Source organism: Bos taurus, chromosome 7 (assembly GCF_002263795.3).
Source record: "Bos taurus isolate L1 Dominette 01449 registration number 42190680 breed Hereford chromosome 7, ARS-UCD2.0, whole genome shotgun sequence".
NCBI classification, from domain to species: domain Eukaryota; kingdom Metazoa; phylum Chordata; class Mammalia; order Artiodactyla; family Bovidae; genus Bos; species Bos taurus.
The window spans coordinates 42,917,760-42,940,729 of NC_037334.1; the positions used below are offsets into that span (position 1 = coordinate 42,917,760).

The following is a 22,970-nucleotide window of genomic DNA, read 5'->3' on the forward strand; positions in this document are numbered from 1 at the left end:
TACCAAGGTCTCCAGACCCTTGATGGGAAATTAGTAAGCCTTCTATCTAGATCTTTGCTGATATACCAACCAGTATTTAATATACATAGTATCATAGAATCATAGCCACTGGTCTCATTTTCAAATGTATGACTTGCCATCAACATCAAGTCAGTTGCATTCACTTTTCTATGCAAAATAAAGGGCTAATGCCGCATAATGAGAAGTGTACCTGATCACAGAAATAATCCGGAAGTTATCAGCAATTCCAAGAGGCAGAGGAGATTGGAGATAAATAGAATTTAAGGTAGATATGAAACCAGGAAAAATAAGGAGTTTTGAACCTTGCCTAGTAATGGAAATTCTGTAGAGAATCTATATGATTATCATTAAGTCCTCAAATGTCAGACTTTGGTGATTGTATTTGTCAAAGGAAAATAAAAATCTGACTGTAGGCTTCCCAGGATTGAGGTCTAGGGGAAAGCTACATAGAATTACATTTCTGTTTGACTATCTGTAGGAATTACATCAATTAAATAATGAGTCATAAATACTCATATAATCAAACAGCATAATACTAAGCAGGTACCATTTATGATGTCAAGTAAAACATTTGAGAATGAGAATTACTATTCATTTAGACTCAAAACTGATATCCAAAGATGCACCTAAACTCAGGAAACGATTTAATCTCTTGATAATTTCTTGAATTAATCCTGTTGCTTTAGAAAAGCTGTTTGATGACTGAGTTGTGATTTCATTTCCATCTGCCTTGTATGAACCCATAATAGGTATGGCCTCAAAGTATGCTAACAATAAGGGCAAACTCTGTTCCTAAAATGATATAGTAGTCATATCATTGTAAAAAGTCTTAAAAGGTCGATAAAATTCTACAGGTTAATATCACACTGTCCTCTTTATAAGTAGATTCATCTTCCATATTAGAGAAATAATGGAAATATATCCAGAGTTGACTCTCAGTAAGTACTTATTCCATTGAATTAAACTAATAAAATTGATCCACTTTTGTGAGAAAAGTTTAATAAATAATACAGAAATATTTACTAAGGGATAGTTTATTGTTCTATTTAAAATATACTGTGTGTTATTTGGTTATATTATGATCCAAGGTTTCTACTTCCTAAACACCAACCAACAATTTGTTTTCAGGTAGTTGGTTATTATTTAATACGAATTTATAAAAAGCGAAGTAAAAGTATCAAGTAAAAAATTAAACACATGTGGATGTTTTTTCTTAAAGTTTTGGCTCCAAAATTTTTAAACACTGACTTGGTCATCTTCATTAACCTCTTTGCCAGTTGTATTTTCATTGTTATAAAGTTAACCACTCATAATCTTAAAGCATATCATACCTTGGGTAATTAAAGTCAGGAGCACAGACCTAAAGCAAATTGTCAAATAGGGTTGATACAGTGATACTGATGATTTCTGAGATTTAGAATGTTTGAATGTTAGAATGTTTGCCATACCTCATACTCACTTTAAGTTGAAAGTCCTTTGATTATTATTCTAGCGAGAGAAATCAAGTATTTTTAGTAGACATATGAGTTCAACATAAAATACCAAAAGAGTTGGATGTCTCGACTCATTGAAGTAAATGGCAGGACAAGTTACGTGGCATGATATGACTGTACGGTTAAGAATTCCATGAGGTTACTCAGGAATGAGAAAACCTCAGGCTTTCAGAGTTATATAGTTCAAAACAGTTGAATAAAAAAGTGTGTAAGAATTCTAATTTGTTTCCCACTCACTTAGGAAATGTGATTTTCGCCATCAATGTGTTTTTAACCACAACAAACTCTGTGTTGCCTCAATCTTTAAATGTACATGAGTTGCTGTGTACTAAGGTAGATATGGGGCTTCCCTGGTGGCTCAGATGGTGAAGAATCCACCTGCAATGCGGGAGACCTGGGTTCGATCCCTGGATTGGGAAGATCCCCTGAAGGAGGGCATGGCAGCCCACTCCAGGATTCTTGCCTGGAGAATCCCCACGGACAGAGGAGCCTGATGGACTACAGTCCATAGGATCACGAAGAATCAGACATGACTGAGCGACTAAGCACAGCACAAGGTAGATAGAACTCAAATTAAACCTTACCTAATTATCCACTTACATCGTACTCAGACATTAGCTCTGTCTTCTGCGTTGGCATGTCACCCCATAGGAGACTTAGTTATAGCACTTGTTTCACTCTTCTGTGATTAGTAGATAGAAATGATTTCATATCTAAGCTCACAGTTCATTGAAGGTATTGAATGTATTGACTGTATCTGAATGCATTGCTGCCCCTTCTTCAACACCTAGTACAGAATGTGTAAAATATAGTGATTACTAAGTAAATGTAGAATGAATAATAAGTGGCTGGTAAAAGTATTTCAAGAACTATTCTGTAACTCTTCTGAAATCATATGAATATGACTTTAGCAAAATGTGTGCTTCCTGATCATTTTCAACAAGATTACCTTCATAATTTATATTGTAGCAGAGTTGTCACTAAAGGAACAATAATAGTATTTATTAACTGACATTTTGTTACAAAAATCATCAGGATAAACACATTCAGAAATGAACCATCACCATTAAACCAAAGGAGGGCATTGTTTAAATTATGAAATTCCTGCTGCATTCATAGAGAACAGGATTTCCAGCTATTTTGATGTCTATGCTATATTACTGCACTTCTGAGAGAAAACAGCAAAGAATATGAAATTTCCCCATATACAGCAACTGTCTTATTCAGGAGCAGGAAATCCACTTTTCCGTAAGATGACATGGAAGGAACTAGCTTTAGATCTCATCGTCAATGCCAATCCAGTGAGGGATTTGTCATATATTCTACATGAAAATGTTACTACTAACTCCATGGGGTTTGTTCAACTTTCTGGTTAAATATTCATTGACTATATATTCTTCTATAGCTACTGTGCTGATTTTATTGAGATAGAGTAGATAAGTAAAACATAATCCTAGCACTTAAAACCTTAACATTTATGTTGGAGAAATATGTATACATGGAAAACTATAATAAACATATACAATAATAACTCATCTAAGCTTCATGACTACACTCTTGATGTTATTTGATTAACTTCCTTATTTTAAAGATCAGGAAAGTGAGGCACAGATAGTAAATGATGCAGCTAGGCTTGAATTTGGGTATCCTAGCCCTTGATACCCTGAGGTGTCTCAGTGGTAAGTATCCATCTGCCAGGGCAGGAGACGCAGGAAACGTGGGTTCGATCCCTGGATCAGGAAGATCACTTAGAGGAGGACATGGCAAGCCATCCAGTACTTGTTCCTGAAAAATCCCATGGACAGAGGAGCCTGGAGGGCTACAGTCCTTTGCAGTCACAAAGAGTCAGAAGACTGAGTGACTGAACACGTATGCAACCTCTGACATATGCTCTTAGACTCCAAGCTACACTGTCTCTTAGTTATGATGATAAATAATTATATGTCTGATGTTATTAGGGACCGTAGGAATGTGGATAGGAAAATTTCTTCTTCTTCAGCTTTCAGTATACTGATAATTCTGAGCAGAAATAAAAGCGAAGGAGTTCAGCTGTGTGAATACATAAGTCCTGTGGAGAAACCATGAGAACATATGTTTGACTGGAATTTGGGTTATCTGTTTTAAATTAATGGAATCTAAGATTTATAAGCTTTCTTGGACCCAAGTCATGGAAAATCTAAAATTCTAGACTGAAAATATAAGCTTTATTTGGTTAGAAATAAGGAATATTGATGGCCTCGTGGCAGATAATTATGTAAGTTTAGGAATTGCTATTACTCCATCTATGATGGTATACATACCTACTCAGTTGCTCAGTCAAGTCCAACTCTTTCTGACCCCATAGACCCTGCTGGCTCCTCTGTCCATGGGATTTCTCAAGCAAGATTACTGGAATGGGTTGCTATTTCCTATTCCCGGGAATCATTCCAATCCAGGGATTGAACCTGTGTCTCTTGCATCTCCTGCGTTGGCAGGCAGATTCTTTACCACCTGTGCCACTTGGGAAGCCTGTTTATGATGGCACTTACCATAGAAAGTAAATCAACGGGATATTTCATTAAAATTTGAAAAGCAATTGATTTGTGATTTTCAAAACTAAATTGAGTGAATTAAGTTGATATTTCTTTTGCCCAAATCTATAAGAGTTAATAATCAGGGTCCATGACTATCAGAAATAATATATACATTTTGAGGTTCAAATTTGTAGAAAGTAGATCCATTGCTATGATAAGTTTCTCCAAGAAAAAGCAAAGAGAGAGGAAAAAATAAAGAATAGAAAGAGGAAAACAAGATGAATTTAAGCGAGGTGAAGAGGAACTAAATTTGATCATTTTTTATAATATTCTTTATTTAACACACTTTTAGGCAATTGCTCAACAAAATGTAGTTAAATACTTCTGATGAGTTAATAGCACATATTGTGAAAGTCCAAATGGGAGGAAAGATATAAAATTTTAGATCCACATATTGATATAAGACATGTACTGAGTGTTCATGATTCTAATCCATTTGATTTGTTCCCCAGCCCTGTTATATTTCTTTTAGAGGCATGGTGGGTGGGAATGCATCATCAGTAACTGATTTCATCCTTGTGGGACTCTTTCCTGAGTTTCAGCATTCCATTGTTCTCGACTTCGTGGTCATTTTCATCTACATCCTTGCTTTCCTGGGAAACTTACTTCTCATTGTCTTGATCTGGGGGGACTCTCAGCTCCATACACCCATGTACATTCTCCTCAGTCAACTCTCCCTCACTGACTTGACATTAACTTCCACCATTGTTCCGAAGACAGCCTCTAACTTTTTCACAGGGAAAAGGACCATATCATGGATTGGCTGTGGAACACAGAGTTTCTTCTACTTGATGTTGGGAATGTCAGAATGCCTCATCTTGACTCTCATGGCTTATGACCGCTACGTGGCTGTCTGCATCCCGCTGCGTTATCCCACCATCATGAGCCCCAGGTTCTGTCTGCACATGGTTGCTGGATGTTGGATTGGAGGCTCCATAGGTTCATTTATCCATACAGTCTACCCTATGCATTTTCCCATCTGTGGGTCAAGGGAGATCCACCATTTCTTCTGTGAGGTCCCAGTCCTCATTAAGCTTTCCTGTGAAGACACTTCAGTGTATCAGTTAGTGGTGGTGGTCACAAGCATTGTACTGCTTGTTGTGCCTTTCAGTCTCATCATAGCTTCCTATACACTCATCTTCCTCACTGTCCTGCATGTGAACTCTGTCAAGGGCAGGAAAAAAGCCCTGGCCACCTGCTCTTCCCACCTGACTGTGGTAAGTCTCTTCTTCGGCCCAAACATATTCATCTACATGACTTTCACTTCCTCACATAGTCCAGAGCAGGACCAGGCTCTCTTTTCAGCAACATCCTCACTCCCATGCTGAACCCCCTTATCTATAGCCTGAGGAATAAGGAGGTGGTGGCAGCTCTCATGAAGTTGATGGGGAGATGTGGGGTATCTTAGTAGATAAGGAATACTTCTCAGCTGTGAAAAGAACATGCTTGTGACCATGGACTAAACTACAGTTCAGAATTTAAATCCCAAGGTGTTGCATGGTTCAGGAAACCAGGGTGATTGCGACCCTATGTAAATAAAACTTTTCATGTGTGATTTCCAGGTTTCTAATGGAGGTCCTTAATTTTTCACTGGGGCATTATCATGTAAGGAGAAATTTAAGAAAATTAGTTTACCTGTTAAGTTAAATAATATTTGAAATCTTTGAAGTTATTAGAAAATTTTTCTAATAAAATATAAATTCACTATGGACCTCAAGATGAACTAAAATTCCATGAGTTGGCTTACTATTAAAATTAGCAGATAAGTTGAAATACAATCAATAAAAATTATTTTAAATGAACCAGGTTTAGGTGCATTCCAAAGTTTAATATTAAAATAAACTGGTATCTTTCATAATACAAGATGCTAAGGAAAGTGGCATTTTAAACTACAAGATGATGAGATAAAGTCATTTACATATGTTAGGTGTTATAAGGTCATACCCTACTGTATAAATATCTTATTGCATAGTTGACTCATAATTAGTTATTAAAATCACATTAAATAAATGGATACAAATTCCATACTGTAATTTAAAGGGAAGAATAATACCTATAAGTAATGTACTGAACAATTGGGGAAATTATGAGATGTTGCCCTTCTGCTGTTTTCTCCCCAACATTTTTCCCTTCCCTTGAATGAAACCTCAGGAACTCTGCAGAGTTGATTTGCTTCCCCTTAGACAGTGAGAATTCCTTGTTCATTTGAAGCTACTCACTTTAGTAAATTTCCTTGAGATATGTTTCTATATCTCAAGAAAACAGCTTCTAGAACTAACACCCAAAAAAGATGTCCTTTTCTTCATAGGGGACTGGAATGCAAAAGTAAAAAGTCAAGAGATACTTGGAGTAACAGGCAAGTTTGGCTTTAGTGTACAAAATGAAGCAGGGCAAAGACTAACAAAGATTTTCCAAGAGAACACACTGGTCATAGCAAACATCCTCTTCCAACAACACAAAAGACAACTATACGCATGGACATCACCAGATGATCAATACCAAAATCAGATTGATTATATTCTTTGTGACTGAAGATGGAGAGGCTCTATACAGTCAGGAAAAACAAGACCTGGAGCTGACTGGGGCTCTCATCATGAACACCATATTGCAAAATTCAGACTTAAATTAAAGAAAATAGGGAAAACCACTAGGCCATTCAGATATGACCTAAATCAAATCCCTTATGATTATGCTGTGGAAGTGACAAATACATTCAAGGGATTAGATCTGATAGACAGGGTGCCTGAAGAACTATGGGTGGAGGTTTGTGACATTGTAGAGGAGGCAGTGATCAAGACCACCCCCAAGGAAAGGAAACACAAAAGGCAAAGTGGTTGTCTGAGGAGGGCTTCCAAACAGCTGGGAAAAGACAAGAAGCTAATGCAAAGGAGAAGAGGAAAGATATACCCATCTTTGGAATGAAACCATTCTAGGGAATATCACCAGCCTGATTATCTTTTCATTCTTAAAATGGAGAATAAAATTAAATAGAATGTCATATTTCATATTCACTAACATGTTTTCATTATAAAGATAACAAACTTTTTCTTTTAGTATTCAGATATTTAATATTTTAGGCTTTGTGATCTATAGTGTCTCTGCCACAACTAATCAACTCTGAAAGTATAGAAGCAACTGTAGCTAATATGGAAATTAATAAGAATGAACATATTCTAGTAAACCTTCCTGATGGACACTGAAATGTGAATTTCACACAATTTTCTGAGCCCCTGGGCCATACAAATATATGCAGCAGGGCAGTTTAGGTGGTAGTTCGCTGGCTCTAAATACAGATGATATAAAGAGGAATTAGTGTTATCTTTGTCCTCAAACAGCTGTATTATAACATGAAAGTGTAAGCACACATGCAAAGGAGAAATTCAATATACCAAGGCAGAAATTTTGATAAAAAACCCAGAGTAGTGTATGGTATGTTTGTTCATACCACTTGTACAAATTAAACATTTATTAATTTATACATTTATATGAAGGAGATCCAACCAGTCCATTCTGAAGGAAATCAGCCCTGGAATTTCTTTGGAGGGAATGATGCTGAAACTCCAGTACTTTGGCCACCTCATGCAAAGAGCTGACTCATTGGAAAAGACTCTGACGCTGGGAGGGATTGGGGTCAGGAGGAGAAGGGGACGACAGAGGATGAGATGGCTGGATGGCATCACTGACTTGATGGACGTGAGTCTGAGTGAACTCCAGGAGTTTGTGATGGACAGGGAGGCCTGGCGTGCTGCGATTCATGGGGTCGCAAAGAGTCGGACACGACTGAGCGACTGAACTGAACTGATGCAAAGAGTTGATATTGCCAAAATACTACATATTAATTTATAATTGCTTTTTCATTGATGAAACATAAAATTATGCAATTATTTCCAACCCTTTTTTTAACTAAGGTACCTTACTTTTCCAACTTTTTCTGAATATATTTGCCTGATTTTTTATTTCCTTTGACAATTCTAGTTGTTTTTAAAGAACTGAAGTGCATATTTTAAAACAATCTGGTTTTCATGATAATTATTTTGCAAATTATTTTTGAGTCTTTGTGGGCAAATATTCAGTCATAGTCAGTCAGATTGCTTTTAGAGACAGGAAACATTAAGTCTTTAGATACTATGTTTCCTTCTAGATATGCAAAAGATACCCTCAAAACCAGGTAATAATTAACCAAGACAGACTTCACATTGACTTTCTGAGAAACTTTACAAGGACTCCATTAATTTTGTTCATTCAAATAGGTTATATAAAACACAGCCTAGTGAGGCAGCTTTACTATGCCCATGTTCACAGACAACATTACTAAAACTCAGAAATTTAAGTTACTTGAACAAAATTTACAGTTAAAAAATTGGAGGGATGACCATTAATTTAGGTCCTTCTGATCTCAGTTGATTTTATTTACCATATGTTAGTATGTTAAAATGAAGCTATATTATCAAACTGCTATATAATTAACTTCTTTATAAGTCATACTGGCTAAAAGAATCATATAAAAGTTGGGGGAAGTTTCTTGGGGGGGTGAGGTAAATGTAGAAATACTGAATATTGAATATCCTATTTTTGAAATTTATCATAGGGCAGACTACATGTCCCTGATGGAAATTCATCATTTGCCTTGTGGTTTATCATGTGAAAATATTTTAAAACATCTGAATATTTTTCCATGGTGAGAAATATTTTTGTACATTTTAATGTTTGCCAATTAATTTCTAAGTTTTCCTATTACAATCTGGAATCAAAATTAATTAAAGTCTGGGGACTGTGTTCCCCTAGGTTATTCACTACCAAGGTCTCCAGACCCGTGATGGGAAATTAGTAAGCCTTCTATCTAGATCTTTGCTGATATACCAACCAGTATTTAATATACATAGTATCATAGAATCATAGCCACTGGTCTCATTTTCAAAATGCATGACTTGCCATCAACATCAAGTCAGTTGCATTCACTTTTCTATGCAAAATAAAGGGCTAATGCCGCATAATGAGAAGGTGTACCTGATCACAGAAATAATCCGGAAGTTATCAGCAATTCCAAGAGGCAGAGGAGATTGGAGATAAATAGAATTTAAGGTAGATATGAAACCAGGAAAAATAATGAGTTTTGAACCTTGCCTAGTAATGGAAATTCTGTAGAGAATCTCATCATATGATGAGATCTATATGGCCTATAATCATTAAGATTAATGTCAGACTTTGGTGATTGTATTTGTCAAAGGAAAATAAAAATCTGACTGTAGGCTTCCCAGGATTGAGGTCTAGGGGAAAGCTACATAGAATTACATTTCTGTTTGACTATCTGTAGGAATTACATCAATTAAATAATGAGTCATAAATACTCACATAATCAAACAGCATAATACTAAGCAGGTACCATTTATGATGTAAAGTAAAACATTTGAGAATGAGAATTACTATTCATTTAGACTCAAAACTGATATCCAAAGATGCACCTAAACTCAGGAAATGATTTAATCTCTTGATAATTTCTTGAATTAATCCTGTTGCTTTAGAAAAGCTGTTTGATGACTGAGTTGTGATTTCATTTCCATCTGCCTTGTATGAACCCATAATAGGTATGGCCTCAAAGTATGCTAACAATAAGGGCAAACTCTGTTCCTAAAATGATATAGTAGTCATATCATTGTAAAAAGTCTTAAAAGGTCAATAAAATTCTACAGGTTAATATCACACTGTCCTCTTTATAAGTAGATTCATCTTCCATATTAGAGAAATAATGGAAATATATCCAGAGTTGACTCTCAGTAAGTACTTATTCCATTGAATTAAACTAATAAAATTGATCCACTTTTGTGAGAAAAGTTTAATAAATAATACAGAAATATTTACTAAGGGATAGTTTATTGTTCTATTTAAAAAATACTGTGTGTCATTTGGTTATATTATGATCCAAGGTTTCTACTTCCTAAACACCAACCAACAATTTGTTTTCAGGTAGTTGGTTATTATTTAATACGAATTTATAAAAAGCGAAGTAAAAGTATCAAGTAAAAAATTAAACACATGTGGATGTTTTTTCTTAAAGTTTTGGCTCCAAAATTTTTAAACACTGACTTGGTCATCTTCATTAACCTCTTTGCCAGTTGTATTCTCATTGTTATAAAGTTAACCACTCATAATCTTAAAGAATATCATACCTTGGGTAATTAAAGTCAGGAGCACAGACCTAAAGCAAATTGTCAAATAGGGTTGATACAGTGATACTGATGATTTCTGAGATTTAGAATGTTTGAATGTTAGAATGTTTGCCATACCTCATACTCACTTTAAGTTGAAAGTCCTTTGATTATTATTCTAGCGAGAGAAATCAAGTATTTTTAGTAGACATATGAGTTCAACATAAAATACCAAAAGAGTTGGATGTCTCGACTCATTGAAGTAAATGGCAGGACAAGTTACGTGGCATGATATGACTGTACAGTTAAGAATTCCATGAGGTTACTCAGGAATGAGAAAACCTCAGGCTTTCAGAGTTATATAGTTCAAAACAGTTGAATAAAAAAGTGTGTAAGAATTCTAATTTGTTTCCCACTCACTTAGGAAATGTGATTTTCGCCATCAATGTGTTTTTAACCACAACAAACTCTGTGTTGCCTCAATCTTTAAATGTACATGAGTTGCTGTGTACTAAGGTAGATATGGGGCTTCCCTGGTGGCTCAGATGGTGAAGAATCCACCTGCAATGCGGGAGACCTGGGTTCGATCCCTGGATTGGGAAGATCCCCTGAAGGAGGGCATGGCAACCCACTCCAGGATTCTTGCCTGGAGAATCCCCACTGACAGAGGAGCCTGATGGACTACAGTCCATAGGATCACGAAGAATCAGACATGACTGAGCGACTAAGCACAGCACAAGGTAGATAGAACTCAAATTAAACCTTACCTAATTATCCACTTACATCGTACTCAGACATTAGCTCTGTCTTCTGCGTTGGCATGTCACCGTGTAGGAGACTTAGTTATAGCACTTGTTTCACTCTTCTGTGATTAGTAGATAGAAATGATTTCATATCTAAGCTCACAGTTCATTGAAGGTATTGACTGTATCTGAATGCATTGCTGCCCCTTCTTCAACACCTAGTACAGAATGTGTAAAATATAGTGATTACTAAGTAAATGTAAAATGAAAAATAAGTGGCTGGTAAAAGTATTTCAAGAACTATTCTGTAACTCTTCTGAAATCATATGAATATGACTTTAGCAAAATGTGTGCTTCCTGATCATTTGTAACAAGATTACCTTCATAATTTATATTGTAGCAGAGTTGTCACTAAAGGAACAATAATAGTATTTATTAACTGACATTTTGTTACAAAAATCATCAGGATAAACACATTCAGAAATGAACCATCACCATTAAACCAAAGGAAGGCATTGTTTAAATTATGAAATTCCTGCTGCATTCATAGAGAACAGGATTTCCAGCTATTTTGATGTCTATGCTATATTACTGCACTTCTAAGAGAAAACAGCAAAGAATATGAAATTTCCCCATATACAGCAACTGTCTTATTCAGGAGCAGGAAATCCACTTTTCCGTAAGATGACATGTAAGGAACGAGCTTTAGTTCTCATCGTCAATGCCAATCCAGTGAGGGATTTGTCATATATTCTACATGAAAATGTTACTACTAACTCCATGGGGTTTGTTCAACTTTCTGGTTAAATATTCATTGACTATATATTCTTCTATAGCTACTGTGCTGATTTTATTGAGATAGAGTAGATAAGTAAAACATAATCCTAGCACTTAAAACCTCAACATTTATGTTGGAGAAATATGTATACATGGAAAACTATAATAAACATATACAATAATAACTCATCTAAGCTTCATGACTACACTCTTGATGTTATTTGATTAACTTCCTTATTTTAAAGATCAGGAAAGTGAGGCACAGATAGTAAATGATGCAGCTAGGCTTGAATTTGGGTATCCTAGCCCTTGATACCCTGAGGTGTCTCAGTGGTAAGTATCCATCTGCCAGGGCAGGAGACGCAGGAAACGTGGGTTCGATCCCTGGGTCAGGAAGATCACTTGGAGGAAGACATGGTAAGCCATCCAGTATTTGTTCCTGAAAAATCCCATGGACAGAGGAGCCTGGAGGGCTACAGTCCTTTGCGGTCACAAAGAGTCAGAAGACTGAGTGACTGAACACGTATGCAGCCTCTGACATATGCTCTTAGACTCCAAGCTACACTGCCTCTTAGTTATGATGATAAATAATTATATGTCTGATGTTATTAGGGACCGTAGGAATGTGGATAGGAAAATTTCTTCTTCATCAGCTTTCAGTATACTGATAATTCTGAGCAGAAATAAAAGCGAAGGAGTTCAGCTGTGTGAATACATAAGTCCTGTGGAGAAACCATGAGAACGTATGTTTGACTGGAATGTGGGTTGTCTGTTTTAAATTAATGGAATCTAAGATTTATAAGCTTTCTTGGACCCAAGTCATGGAAAATCTAAAATTCTAGACTGAAAATATAAGCTTTATTTGGTCAGAAATAGGGAATATTGATGGCTTCCTAGCAGGTAATAATGTAAGTCTAGGAATTTCTATTACTCCATCTATGATGGTATGCATACCTGCTAAGTTGCTCAGTCAAGTCTGACTCTTTGTGTACCCATGGACTATAGCCTGCCAGGCTCCTCTGTCCATGGGATTTCCCAAGCAAGATTACTGGAATGGGTTGCCATTTCCTATTCCCGGGAATCGTCCCAATCCAGGGATTGAACCTGTGTCTCTTGCATCTCCTGCATTCGCAGGCAGATTCTTTACCACTGTGCCACTTGGGAAGCCTGTTTATGATGGCACTTACCATAGAAAGTAAATCAACGGGATATTTCATTAAAATTTGAAAAGCAATTGATTTGTGATTTTCAAAACTAAATTGAGTGAATTAAGTTGATATTTCTTTTGCCCAAATCTATAAGAGTTAATAATCAGGGTCCATGACTATCAGAAATAATATATACATTTTGAGGTTCAAATTTGTAGAAAGTAGATCCATTGCTATGATAAGTTTCTCCAAGAAAAAGCAAAGAGAGAGGAAAAAATAAAGAATAGAAAGAGGAAAACAAGATGAATCTTAGCGAGGTGAAGAGGAACTAAATTTGATCATTTTTTATAATCTTTATTTAACACACTTTTAGGCAATTGCTCAACAAAATGTAGTTAAATACTTCTGATGAGTTAATAGCACATATTGTGAAAGTCCAAATGGGAGGAAAGATATAAAATTTTAGATCCACATATTGATATAAGACATGTACTGAGTGTTCATTGTTCTAATGCATTTGATTTGTTCCCCAGCCCTGTTATATTTCTTTTAGAGGCATGGTGGGTGGGAATGCATCATCAGTAACTGATTTCATCCTTGTGGGACTCTTTCCTGAGTTTCAGCATTCCATTGTTCTCAACTTCGTGGTCATTTTCATCTACATCCTTGCTTTCCTGGGAAACTTACTTCTCATTGTCTTGATCTGGGGGGACTCTCGGCTCCATACACCCATGTACATTCTCCTCAGTCAACTCTCCCTCATTGACTTGACATTAACTTCCACCATTGTTCCGAAGACAGCCTGTAACTTTTTCACAGGGAAAAGGACCATATCATGGATTGGCTGTGGAACACAGAGTTTCTTCTACTTGATGTTGGGAATGTCAGAATGCCTCATCTTGACTCTCATGGCTTATGACCGCTACGTGGCTGTCTGCATCCCGCTGCGTTATCTCACCATCATGAGCCCCAGGTTCTGTCTGCACATGGTTGCTGGATGTTGGATTGGAGGCTCCATAGGTTCATTTATCCATACAGTCTACCCTATGCATTTTCCCATCTGTGGGTCAAGGGAGATCCACCATTTCTTCTGTGAGGTCCCAGTCCTCATTAAGCTTTCCTGTGAAGACACTTCAGTGTATCAGTTAGTGGTGGTGGTCACAAGCATTGTACTGCTTGTTGTGCCTTTCAGTCTCATCATAGCTTCCTATACACTCATCTTCCTCACTGTCCTGCGTGTGAACTCTGTCAAGGGCAGGAAAAAAGCCCTGGCCACCTGCTCTTCCCACCTAACTGTGGTAAGTCTCTTCTTCGGCCCAAACATATTCATCTACATGACTTTCGCTTCCTCACATAGTCCAGAGCAGGACCAGGCTCTCTCTCTTTTCAGCAACATCCTCACTCCCATGCTGAACCCCCTTATCTACAGCCTGAGGAATAAGGAGGTGGTGGCAGCTCTCATGAAGTTGATGGGGAGATGTGGGGTATCTTAGTCGATAAGGAATACTTCTCAGTTGTGGAAAGAACATGCTTGTGACCATGGACTAAACTACAGTTCAGAGTTTAAATCCCAAGGTGTTGCATGGTTCAGGAAACCAGGGTGATTGCGACCCTACGTAAATAAAACTTTTCACGTGTGATTTCCAGGTTTCTAATGGAGGTCCTTAATTTTTCACTGGGGCATTATCATGTAAGGAGAAATTTAAGAAAATTAGTTTACCTGTTAAGTTAAATAATATTTGAAATCTTAGAAGTTATTAGAAATTTTTTCTAATAAAATATAAATTCACTATGGACCTCAAGATGAACTAAAATTCCATGAGCTGGCTTACTATTAAAATTAACAGATAAGTTGAAATACAATCAATAAAAATCATTTTAAATGAACCAGGTTTAGGTGCATTCCAAAGTTTAATATTAAAATAAACTGGTATCTTTCATAATACAACATGCTAAGGAAAGTGGCATTTTAAACTACGAGATGATGAGATAAAGTCATTTTAATATGTATGAGGTGTTATGAGCTCATACCCTACTGTATAAATATCTTATTGCATAGTTGACTCATAATTAGTTATTAAAATCACATTAAATAAATGGATACAAATTCCATACTGTAATTTAAAGGGAGGAATAATACCTATAAGTAGTATACTGAACAATTGGGGAAATTATGAGATGTTGCCCTTCTGCTGTTTTCTCCCCAACATTTTTCCCTTCCCTTGAATGAAACCTCAGGAACTCTGCAGAGTTGATTTGCTTCCCCTTAGACAGTGAGAATTCCTTGTTCATTTGAAGCTACTCACTTTAGTAAATTTCCTTGAGATATGTTTCTATATCTCAAGAAAACAGCTTCTAGAACTAACACCCAAAAAAGATGTCCTTTTCTTCATAGGGGACTGGAATGCAAAAGTAAAAAGTCAAGAGATACTTGGAGTAACAGGCAAGTTTGGCTTTAGTGTACAAAATGAAGCAGGGCAAAGACTAACAAAGATTTTCCAAGAGAACACACTGGTCATAGCAAACATCCTCTTCCAACAACACAAAAGACAACTATACGCATGGACATCACCAGATGATCAATACCAAAATCAGATTGATTATATTCTTTGTGACTGAAGATGGAGAGGCTCTATACAGTCAGGAAAAACAAGACCTGGAGCTGACTGGGGCTCTCATCATGAACACCATATTGCAAAATTCAGACTTAAATTAAAGAAAATAGGGAAAACCACTAGGCCATTCAGATATGACCTAAATCAAATCCCTTATGATTATGCTGTGGAAGTGACAAATACATTCAAGGGATTAGATCTGATAGACAGGGTGCCTGAAGAACTATGGGTGGAGGTTTGTGACATTGTAGAGGAGGCAGTGATCAAGACCACCCCCAAGGAAAGGAAACACAAAAGGCAAAGTGGTTGTCTGAGGAGGGCTTCCAAACAGCTGGGAAAAGACAAGAAGCTAATGCAAAGGAGAAGAGGAAAGATATACCCATCTTTGGAATGAAACCATTCTAGGGAATATCACCAGCCTGATTATCTTTTCATTCTTAAAATGGAGAATAAAATTAAATAGAATGTCATATTTCATATTCACTAACATGTTTTCATTATAAAGATAACAAACTTTTTCTTTTAGTATTCAGATATTTATTATTTTAGGCTTTGTGATCTATAGTGTCTCTGCCATAACTAATCAACTCTGAAAGTATAGAAGCAACTGTAGCTAATATGGAAATTAATAAGAATGAACATATTCTAGTAAACCTTCCTGATGGACACTGAAATGTGAATTTCACACAATTTTCTGAGCCCCTGGGCATACAAATATATGCAGCAGGGCAGTTTTGGTGGTAGTTCGCTGGCTCTAAATACAGATGATATAAAGAGGAATTAGTGTTATCTTTGTCCTCAAACAGCTGTATTATAACATGAAAGTGTAAGCACACATGCAAAGGAGAAATTCAATATACCAAGGCAGAAATTTTGATAAAAAACCCAGAGTAGTGTATGGTATGTTTGTTCATACCACTTGTACAAATTAAACATTTATTAATTTATACATTTGTATGCAAAGAGTTGATATTGCCAAAATACTACATATTAATTTATAATTGCTTTTTCATTGATGAAACATAAAATTATGCAATTATTTCCAACCCTTTTTTTAACTAAGGTACCTTACTTTTCCAACTTTTTCTGAATATGTTTGCCTGATTTTTTACTTCCTTGACATTTCTAGTTGTTTTTAAAGAACTGAAGTGCATATTTTAAAACAATCTGGTTTTCATGATAATTATTTTGCAAATTATTTTTGAGTCTTTGTGGGCAAATATTCAGTCATAGTCAGTCAGATTGCTTTTAGAGACAGGAAACATTTAGTCTTTAGATACTATGTTTCCCTCTAGATATGCAAAAGATACCCTCAAAACCAGGTAATAATTAACCAAGACAGACTTCACATTGACTTTCTGAGAAACTTTACAAGGACTCCATTAATTTTGTTCATTCAAATGGGTTATATAAAACACAGCCTAGTGAGGCAGCTTTACTATGCCCACGTTCACAGACAACATTACTAAAACTCAGAAATTTAAGTTACTTGAACAAAATTTACAGTTAAAAAATTGGAGGGATGACCATTAATTTAGGTCCTTCTGATCTCAGTTGATTTTATTTACCATATGTTAGTATGTTAAAATGAAGCTATATTATCAAACTGCTATACAGTTAACTTCTTTATAAGTCATACTGGCTAAAAGAATCATATAAAAGTTGGGGGAAGTTTCTTGGGGGGGGTGAGGTAAATGTAGAAATACTGAATATTGAGTATCCTTCTATTTTTGAAATTTATCATAGGGCAGACTACATGTCCCTGATGGAAATTCATCATTTGCCTTGTGGTTTATCATGTGAAAATATTTTAAAACATCTGAATATTTTTCCATGGTGAGAAATATTTTTGTACATTTTAATGTTTGCCAATTAATTTCTAAATTTTCCTATTACAATCTGGAATCAAAATTAATTAAAGTCTGGGGACTGTGTTCCCCTAGGTTATTCACTACCAAGGTCTCCAGACCCGTGATGGGAAATTAGTAAGCCTTCTATCTAGATCTTTGCTGATATACCAACCAGTATTTAATATACATAGTATCATAGAATCATAGCCACTGGTCTCATTTTCAAAATGCATGACTTGCCATCAACATCAAGTCAGTTGCATTCACTTTTCTATGCAAAATAAAGGGCTAATGCCGCATAATGAGAAGGTGTACCTGATCACAGAAATAATCCGGAAGTTATCAGCAATTCCAAGAGGCAGAGGAGATTGGAGATAAATAGAATTTAAGGTAGATATGAAACCAGGAAAAATAAGTTTTGAACCTTGCCTAGTAATGGAAATTCTGTAGAGAATCTATATGATTATCATTAAGTCCTCAAATGTCAGACTTTGGTGATTGTATTTGTCAAAGGAAAATAAAAATCTGACTGTAGGCTTCCCAGGATTGAGGTCTAGGGGAAAGCTACATAGAATTACATTTCTGTTTGACTATCTGTAGGAATTACATCAATTAAATAATGAGTCATAAATACTCATATAATCAAACAGCATAATACTAAGCAGGTACCATTTATGATGTCAAGTAAAACATTTGAGAATGAGAATTACTATTCATTTAGACTCAAAACTGATATCCAAAGATGCACCTAAACTCAGGAAACGATTTAATCTCTTGATAATTTCTTGAATCAATCCTGCTGCTTTAGAAAAGCTGTTTGATGACTGAGTTGTGATTTCATTTCCATCTGCCTTGTATGAACCCATAATAGGTATGGCCTCAAAGTATGCTAACAATAAGGGCAAACTCTGTTCCTAAAATGATATAGTAGTCATATCATTGTAAAAAGTCTTAAAAGGTCGATAAAATTCTACAGGTTAATATCACACTGTCCTCTTTATAAGTAGATTCATCTTCCATATTAGAGAAATAATGGAAATATATCCAGAGTTGACTCTCAGTAAGTACTTATTCCATTGAATTAAACTAATAAAATTGATCCACTTTTGTGAGAAAAGTTTAATAAATAATACAGAAATATTTACTAAGGGATAGTTTATTGTTCTATTTAAAAAATACTGTGTGTCATTTGGTTATATTATGATCCAAGGTTTCTACTTCCTAAACACCAACCAACAATTTGTTTTCAGGTAGTTGGTTATTATTTAATACGAATTTATAAAAAGCGAAGTAAAAGTATCAAGTAAAAAATTAAACACATGTGGATGTTTTTTCTTAAAGTTTTGGCTCCAAAATTTTTAAACACTGACTTGGTCATCTTCATTAACCTCTTTGCCAGTTGTATTCTCATTGTTATAAAGTTAACCACTCATAATCTTAAAGAATATCATACCTTGGGTAATTAAAGTCAGGAGCACAGACCTAAAGCAAATTGTCAAATAGGGTTGATACAGTGATACTGATGATTTCTGAGATTTAGAATGTTTGAATGTTAGAATGTTTGCCATACCTCATACTCACTTTAAGTTGAAAGTCCTTTGATTATTATTCTAGCGAGAGAAATCAAGTATTTTTAGTAGACATATGAGTTCAACATAAAATACCAAAAGAGTTGGATGTCTCGACTCATTGAAGTAAATGGCAGGACAAGTTACGCGGCATGATATGACTGTACAGTTAAGAATTCCATGAGGTTACTCAGGAATGAGAAAACCTCAGGCTTTCAGAGTTATATAGTTCAAAACAGTTGAATAAAAAAGTGTGTAAGAATTCTAATTTGTTTCCCACTCACTTAGGAAATGTGATTTTCGCCATCAATGTGTTTTTAACCACAACAAACTCTGTGTTGCCTCAATCTTTAAATGTACATGAGTTGCTGTGTACTAAGGTAGATATGGGGCTTCCCTGGTGGCTCAGATGGTGAAGAATCCACCTGCAATGCGGGAGACCTGGGTTCGATCCCTGGATTGGGAAGATCCCCTGAAGGAGGGCATGGCAACCCACTCCAGATTCTTGCCTGGAGAATCCCCACGGACAGAGGAGCCTGATGGACTACAGTCCATAGGATCACGAAGAATCAGACATGACTGAGCGACTAAGCACAGCACAAGGTAGATAGAACTCAAATTAAACCTTACCTAATTATCCACTTACATCGTACTCAGACATTAGCTCTGTCTTCTGCGTTGGCATGTCACCGTGTAGGAGACTTAGTTATAGCACTTGTTTCACTCTTCTGTGATTAGTAGATAGAAATGATTTCATATCTAAGCTCACAGTTCATTGAAGGTATTGAAGGTATTGACTGTATCTGAATGCATTGCTGCCCCTTCTTCAACACCTAGTACAGAATGTGTAAAATATAGTGATTACTAAGTAAATGTAGAATGAAAAATAAGTGGCTGGTAAAAGTATTTCAAGAACTATTCTGTAACTCTTCTGAAATCATATGAATATGACTTTAGCAAAATGTGTGCTTCCTGATCATTTTCAACAAGATTACCTTCATAATTTATATTGTAGCAGAGTTGTCACTAAAGGAACAATAATAGTATTTATTAACTGACATTTTGTTACAAAAATCATCAGGATAAACACATTCAGAAATGAACCATCACCATTAAACCAAAGGAGGGCATTGTTTAAATTATGAAATTCCTGCTGCATTCATAGAGAACAGGATTTCCAGCTATTTTGATGTCTATGCTATATTACTGCACTTCTAAGAGAAAACAGCAAAGAATATGAAATTTCCCCATATACAGCAACTGTCTTATTCAGGAGCAGGAAATCCACTTTTCCGTAAGATGACATGTAAGGAACGAGCTTTAGTTCTCATCGTCAATGCCAATCCAGTGAGGGATTTGTCATATATTCTACATGAAAATGTTACTACTAACTCCATGGGGTTTGTTCAACTTTCTGGTTAAATATTCATTGACTATATATTCTTCTATAGCTACTGTGCTGATTTTATTGAGATAGAGTAGATAAGTAAAACATAATCCTAGCACTTAAAACCTCAACATTTATGTTGGAGAAATATGTATACATGGAAAACTATAATAAACATATACAATAATAACTCATCTAAGCTTCATGACTACACTCTTGATGTTATTTGATTAACTTCCTTATTTTAAAGATCAGGAAAGTGAGGCACAGATAGTAAATGATGCAGCTAGGCTTGAATTTGGGTATCCTAGCCCTTGATACCCTGAGGTGTCTCAGTGGTAAGTATCCATCTGCCAGGGCAGGAGACGCAGGAAACGTGGGTTCGATCCCTGGGTCAGGAAGATCACTTGGAGGAGGATATGGCAAGCCATCCAGTATTTGTTCCTGAAAAATCCCATGGACAGAGGAGCCTGGAGGGCTACAGTCCTTTGCAGTCACAAAGAGTCAGAAGACTGAGTGACTGAACACGTATGCAGCCTCTGACATATGCTCTTAGACTCCAAGCTACACTGCCTCTTAGTTATGATGATAAATAATTATATGTCTGATGTTATTAGGGACCGTAGGAATGTGGATAGGAAAATTTCTTCTTCATCAGCTTTCAGTATACTGATAATTCTGAGCAGAAATAAAAGCAAAGGAATTCAGCTGTGTGAATACATAAGTCCTGTGGAGAAACCATGAGTCAAAAAAAATATGTTTGACTGGAATTTGGGTTATCTGTTTTAAATTAATGGAATCTAAGATTTATAAGCTTTCTTGGACCCAAGTCATGGAAAATCTAAAATTCTAGACTGAAAATATAAGCTTTATTTGGTCAGAAATAAGGAATATTGATGGCCTCCTGGCAGATAATTATGTAAGTTTAGGAATTGCTATTACTCCATCTATGATGGTATACATACCTACTCAGTTGCTCAGTCAAGTCCAACTCTTTCTGACCCCATAGACCCTGCTGGCTCCTCTGTCCATGGGATTTCTCAAGCAAGATTACTGGAATGGGTTGCTATTTCCTATTCCCGGGAATCATTCCAATCCAGGGATTGGACCCGTGTCTCTTGCATCTCCTGCGTTGGCAGGCAGATTCTTTACCACTGTGCCACTTGGGAAGCCTGTTTATGATGGCACTTACTATAAAAAGTAAATCAATGGGATATTTCATTAAAATTTGAAAAGCAATTGATTTGTGATTTTCAAAACTAAATTGAGTGAATTAAGTTGATATTTCTTTTGCCCAAATCTATAAGAGTTAATAATCAGGGTCCATGACTATCAGAAATAATATATACATTTTGAGGTTCAAATTTGTAGAAAGTAGATCCATTGCTATGATAAGTTTCTCCAAGAAAAAGCAAAGAGAGAGGAAAAAATAAAGAATAGAAAGAGGAAAACAAGATGAATTTAAGCGAGGTGAAGAGGAACTAAATTTGATCATTTTTTATAATATTCTTTATTTAACACACTTTTAGGCAATTGCTCAACAAAATGTAGTTAAATACTTCTGATGAGTTAATAGCACATATTGTGAAAGTCCAAATGGGAGGAAAGATATAAAATTTTAGATCCACATATTGATATAAGACATGTACTGAGTGTTCATGATTCTAATCCATTTGATTTGTTCCCCAGCCCTGTTATATTTCTTTTAGAGGCACGGTGGGTGGGAATGCGTCATCAGTAACTGATTTCATCCTTGTGGGACTCTTTCCTGAGTTTCAGCATTCCATTGTTCTCAACTTCGTGGTCATTTTCATCTACATCCTTGCTTTCCTGGGAAACTTACTTCTCATTGTCTTGATTTGGGGGGACTCTCGGCTCCATACACCCATGTACATTCTCCTCAGTCAACTCTCCCTCATTGACTTGACGTTAACCTCCACCATTGTTCCGAAGACAGCCTCTAACTTTTTCACAGGGAAAAGGACCATATCATGGATTGGCTGTGGAACACAGAGTTTCTTCTTCCTGATGTTGGGAATGTCAGAATGCCTCATCTTGACTCTCATGGCTTATGACCGCTACGTGGCTGTCTGCATCCCGCTGCGTTATCTCACCATCATGAGCCCCAGGTTCTGTCTGCACATGGTTGCTGGATGTTGGATTGGAGGCTCCATAGGTTCATTTATCCATACAGTCTACCCTATGCATTTTCCCATCTGTGGGTCAAGGGAGATCCACCATTTCTTCTGTGAGGTCCCAGTCCTCATTAAGCTTTCCTGTGAAGACACTTCAGTGTATCAGTTAGTGGTGGTGGTCACAAGCATTGTACTGCTTGTTGTGCCTTTCAGTCTCATCATAGCTTCCTATACACTCATCTTCCTCACTGTCCTGTGTATGAACTCTGTCAAGGGCAGGAAAAAAGCCCTGGCCACCTGCTCTTCCCACCTAACTGTGGTAAGTCTCTTCTTCGGCCCAAACATATTCATCTACATGACTTTCGCTTCCTCACATAGTCCAGAGCAGGACCAGGCTCTCTCTCTTTTCAGCAACATCCTCACTCCCATGCTGAACCCCCTTATCTACAGCCTGAGGAATAAGGAGGTGGTGGCAGCTCTCATGAAGTTGGTGGGGAGATGTGGGGTATCTTAG

The 22,970-nt window shown here is 36.4% G+C and overlaps 2 protein-coding genes and 1 pseudogene across 2 annotated transcripts; all 3 read left to right on the forward strand.

The window, feature by feature from the left end:
- Positions 1-4,563: 4,563 nt before the first annotated feature.
- Positions 4,564-5,415, forward strand: OR2AZ4C (olfactory receptor family 2 subfamily AZ member 4C). The gene has a single exon (XM_002689155.6). It carries the CDS (start codon positions 4,564-4,566, stop codon positions 5,413-5,415), a length of 852 nt encoding a protein of 283 aa, XP_002689201.3.
- Positions 5,416-13,458: 8,043 nt separating this feature from the next.
- OR2AZ3B (olfactory receptor family 2 subfamily AZ member 3B) lies at positions 13,459-14,394 on the forward strand. The gene has a single exon (NM_001390587.1). It carries the CDS (start codon positions 13,459-13,461, stop codon positions 14,392-14,394), a length of 936 nt encoding a protein of 311 aa, NP_001377516.1.
- OR2AZ1BP (olfactory receptor family 2 subfamily AZ member 1B, pseudogene) lies at positions 22,038-22,970 on the forward strand (annotated as a pseudogene).